Source organism: Castanea sativa, chromosome 9, assembly GCF_040712315.1.
Source record: "Castanea sativa cultivar Marrone di Chiusa Pesio chromosome 9, ASM4071231v1".
Lineage (NCBI taxonomy): Eukaryota > Viridiplantae > Streptophyta > Magnoliopsida > Fagales > Fagaceae > Castanea > Castanea sativa.
In genome coordinates, this window is record NC_134021.1 from 4,381,445 (window position 1) to 4,386,561 (window position 5,117).

A 5,117-nucleotide genomic window follows, 5' to 3' on the forward strand; every position below is an offset into this window, starting at 1 on the left:
CTAGTTCATTCTTCTTCTGTTTCCCATCTTAAATTTAAGATATGTGTCTCTAATTGCATTCATTTCATTGACAACAACATTTGTTGGCATCCGCTCATCAGGTGATGTTGTAGAACACGACAATCCAATTTTGAACACTGATATCAAGCAATCTTTTATTCTGCTACTAACATTGAGATGGGGCACTTCTTCAATTATTGCTTTGTCTTCAATGTCATCTTCGTTTCTCTCATCACCAACATCTTCTCCATCCTCCTCAAAGAACATTGATGGGTCAACTATATCCATTACATGTTCAGGCAAAGCCAATGAAGTGAACCTATGAATGCTCAAACCATCTATGAACATTTCATCAATAGGTTTTTTCCCAGTGAACATCTCTAACAAGAGTATCCCATAGCTGTAAATGTCTCCCAATGTTGAAATTTGGCCACCCATCCCATACTCTAATTCATTAATACATTTTCAGTAACAAACAATAATCTTATGAACTTAGAAAGTTAGAATTTAACCACTAGTGCATCATGCATTGTTTGCACGTATATCCCAACATATAACTTTGTGAATATGTGCGCTTTTTTTTTTTTTTTTGAAGTGGCCAATTGTGTGAAACATTATTCACTACTAAAAAACGTGGTCTCAAACATGAGTGTATAGTTATTTTTGAAAGAAGCTCTACTTTTGTTTATAATCAAAAAATACTATTAAACAAGAAATGAGTTGTGCCTAATTTGGTTGAGAAATTACCTGGAGGAATGTACCCAATGGAACCCTTTAGTCCAACTGACAGGGTTTGAGTTTTGGAGGGATTGTTAGATGCTTCAAAGAGGAACTTCACCAATCCGAAATCACCAACATGGGCTACCATATCTTCATCAAGGAGTATATTGCTTGGTTTAATATCACAGTGAACAATTGTTGTTTGGCAATGTTGATGAAGATATTCTAATGCATAAGCAACATCAATGGCTATATTTAGTCTCTTAATAAAGCTTAATTTGTTTCTTTGATGTTGTTCATCATTTTTTGGATGCAACCACCGGTCTAGACTTCCATTGCACATGAACTCAAAAATTAGGCTCTTAAAGTCATTCCCTTTATGATCAATGCTAGAGCAAGCAGAGAAAATCTTGAGGAGATTGCGATGGCGTATACTTCTCAAAGCATTGCATTCATTAATGAAACTTGTGGAAGCTTCTTGTTGTTGAAGGTTCAATACTTTGATCGCAACAATTGCTCCTTTTCTAGCAAGAACTCCTTTGTACACAGAGCCAAAGCTACCCGAACCAATCAAGTTGTTTTCAGAAAACCCATTTGTTGATTCTAAGAGTTCAGCATAAGAGATAGGCAATTGCCAATCTTCAAAAGAAGGGGTAGTTAATGCCCCCTCTCTTAAATTTTTAACAACAGAACATGTAGGGAAAAAATACAACAGAAGAAGTACAAATATGATTATGCTAGTGACAGGAATTATTATTCCGAGCGTAAGAAGCTTCCCATGCAAATGATGCTTTTTCCTTGAGCATGTAGATAAATGTAATTCTTTGAAACCACCGCATAGCTTATCATTTCCAAAGATTGAAATTGCGCTTGCATTTGCGAAAATTCCTTCATTTGGTACTTCACCTTCAAAATTATTATAAGAAATATTGAGATGCTTAAGTGACAAAAGCTTGCTGAGAAATTTAGGAATATGCCCAGACAAGTTATTATGCGAAAGATCTATATCTTCTAAACTTTTTAAGGTCTTCAAAGATTCAGGAATTGCTCCCTCAAATGAATTACCCTCCAAATACAAGCGCTCCAAACTAAGACAAGTCTCAAGGGTGGTGGGAATTTCACTTGATAATCTGTTCATTGAGAGATCTAACTCACCAAGAAGTCTTAAGTTGCCCACTTCAGATGGTAATGCACCTATCAAAAAATTATGAGACATGACCAAAGAAATTGAAAGGGAAGAAAGACCAATAACTTGTTTTGGTATCGTGCCATTGAGATTGTTACTAGAAAGGTTTAGTGTAAGCAATTTTTTGCAATTTCCAAGATTTGGGGGTATACTACCCTCAAATTTGTTTTCTTGCAAATAGAGCCTTGTTAATGCAGTTAAGTTACCCAAGGAGGAAGGGATTAGCCCTGAAAATTCGTTATCATTCAATTCTAATCCTTCTAAGTTCTGAAGCTTCCCAAGAATATCTGGTAGAGGACCTCCCAAATAGTTACCTTCTAATCCCAACAAGTTTAAGTTAACAAGGTTCCCAATCCCAATAGGGATGCTACCACGGATCATATTTGAACCCATAGTAAGAGATTTTAGTTGCGTGGAAAGGTTGGCTATGATGCTGGGCAATATCCCTCCTAACTGATTTTGAGCAAAACTCAAGACCTCCAAACTAGTACAATTAGCAAAGTTATTGAGAAAATTCAGGTCACCATCTTTCCTCTTTCCAAGTTTATTGACTTCAAAATTAAGTCGAACCAAGCCTTGCAAGCTTGCTAGATTTTGAGGCACAGTCCCGGTCAAATTATTTTGAGAAAAGTCAAGTACCTGAAGTTGAGAAGCATTTGACAATGATGCAGGAATAGTTCCTGTGAAACTATTAACAGCTCCAGCAAATATTTGAAGGTTAGGAAGAGTAAGACCAACATCTGGGGGAATGCTTCCATGTAGCTGGTTTAGAGTAACGGAGAAGTAGTATATGGAAGAAATATTATAGATCAGAGAAGGAATGGTACCGGACAAATAATTCCCATAAAGTTGAAATTTTCCCAAGCCTGATAGAAAGCCAAGTTCACTAGGTATACTTCCTTGCAAAGAGTTCCGGAAAAGATCAAGAATATACAAAGAAGAAAAGTTACCTATCCAAGCTGGGATACTTCCTACTAGGTTGTTCACACCAAGACTTAGATTCACCAACTTTGACAATGAACTGAGTTGGCCTGGAATCTGCCCAACAAGATTGTTGTAAGCAACGTCAAGCACTCTAAGTTGTGTACAATAGCTCAGATTAGTCGGAAGTTTACCACCAAAGGAATTCCTACTCAAATTGAGATGATGCAGGCATTGTAGACGTCCCACTTCTTGAGGAATTTCACCAATGAAGCTATTACTTCGTAGGTTGATTCCTGTGAGGCAAGTAAGATTTCCTATAGAGGGTGGTATGGAGCCAAACAATCTCTTAGCTTCCAGATTCAAAACCATGACTCGTTTACTGGAGGGGCTACATGTAACACCTAACCAGTTGCAGAAATGTATGGAGTCATTCCATGAGCTCATGATTTGAAGTGGGTCTTTAGTGATCCGACTCTTGAAGTCAAGTAGAGCTAGGCGATCTGTCTCATTTGCAAAAGTTGGAATTGCGGTAGATTTCAAACTTGAGCTCATACACATTAGAAGAATCCCATGAAAGAATATTAATAAAACCCACTCGTAACTCAGACAAGAGTGCATCATTCTGTTGGGGTTACAAGTTTGAAGTGAAGGATAGACTCTGATAACTGCCTTTGCTTTCTGTGGAATACAATGTTGAGTTAGCGTAAGCTCTAATACCAGATTGTTGAATAAAACAGTGAACAAAAGAGCTTTTATTAAAAATTGACTCTTTGAATTACAACACTTTACAGATACTATTATTACGCTAATATACACACGGCACTTTTACATTCACACACACTAACCTTCCTATTGACCTTTTTTAGGACACACATCAACTCACTCACCAACCCCTCTTGACTTTGCTTTCTTCACTTCACCTACTTCTCTTCACCTACTTCACCCTACTCTCATGCAATATTATGAATACCGTTTCAGAAGCTGTTTCGGTTTGTCCACTGGAACGGAATATTTTGGTATCCGCTTGTTTCGGCGTACCGTTTTGAGTTGTTTCGGGGTTTATATATATATCAACAAATTTTCCAAAAAATAATAAGTAATTAATTACCAAAGTAACCACAAATAAGCAAATAATAGGGTGATTATTCCTTTAAAAAAATGTTATTTATATACTCTTAATTGGGTGCCTTTTTTTAACAATGTGTTTTTTTTTTTAATTTTTAAACAAGTGGTATTCCTATTTTTAACTATCACCTCATGTTAGATTTTTTCCTAAAAGACACTATTTGCCATAATAGAAAAAGTGTCACTATTTGCTTGGGTGCCCATTTAATATTTCACCTACCCACCTAACCCCACCTTTTTTACCCGAATAGAGCCCCTAGCAATGTTATGAATTTCGTTCCGTTCCGGCAAAAACGGGCGGAATTTCTTGTACTGGTATGCAAACCGAAATAGGAATAACCTCTATTCCACCTCGGATCAAATTCTGGCCAATTTTGGCCAATTATAGGTATTCCGGTCACTTTCGGATAATTTCGGCCGAAATGCCATTTTCGGCCAGAATGAATATGGCTTCTTCTTTTTTTTTTCCCTCTTCAATCTAACCGTATTTTTCAACATTACTTGCAATAGTGTTGAGTTTCACTGATTCTATTCTAACCCACAACATCAAATATAACCAAAAAATCCACAACAATGAACATAAACAGTGAGAGGGAGTGAAAGAGTGAGAGGGGTAAAAAACTGAAGGTGACCTTTGATAATTCTTTGGGCATGAGGTGGATTACTCATGAAACTTTGACTTTCACAATGTTCACATATTTGCAGCACAAAGAGAATGGGTGGCAGAGAGAGTGTGGTGCCTTGTAAGATAGAAGTATAAAACACAGAGGTAGAGAATTTGAAAACTAGGGGCTCTATTGGAGTAAAAAAGGTGGGGTTAGGTGGGGGTAGGTGAAATATTAAATGGGCACCTAAGCAAATAGTGACACGTTTTTTCTTTTCTAGCAAATAATGTCCTTTAGGCAAAAATCTAACATGAGGTGACAGTTAAAAATGAGAGTACCACTTGTTTAAAAAAAAAAACACATTGTTAAAAAAAGGCACCCAATTAATAGTATATAAATAACATTTTTCTAAAGGAATAATCACCTTATTATTTGCTTATTTGTGGTTACTTTGGTAATTAATTACTTATTATTTTTTGGAAAATTTGTTTATATTTATATATATATATATATATATATATATATATATATTGCAACCTCGAAACAACTCAAAACGG

At 36.2% G+C, this 5,117-nt stretch overlaps 1 protein-coding gene across 1 annotated transcript; it reads right to left on the reverse strand.

Annotated features, from left to right (window-relative positions):
• On the reverse strand, positions 1-3,489 carry LOC142610162 (LRR receptor-like serine/threonine-protein kinase EFR). Its single transcript, XM_075781895.1, has 2 exons — positions 748-3,489; positions 1-446 (listed from the first exon to the last, which is right to left on the reverse strand). Exons 1-2 carry the CDS (start codon positions 3,449-3,451, stop codon positions 1-3), a joined length of 3,150 nt encoding a protein of 1,049 aa, XP_075638010.1. The 5' UTR covers positions 3,452-3,489.
• Between the last annotated feature and the right edge of the window lie 1,628 nt (positions 3,490-5,117).

Excerpts from the sequence above, each read along its gene's own strand:
- LOC142610162 (XM_075781895.1), bottom strand. The coding sequence starts at position 3,451 with ATGATGCACTCTTGTCTGAGTTACGAGTGGGTTTTATTAATATTCTTT. Across the intron at positions 447-747 it reads CATTGGGTACATTCCTCCAG|AGTATGGGATGGGTGGCCAA; the intron begins GTAATTTCTCAA and ends TTAATGAATTAG.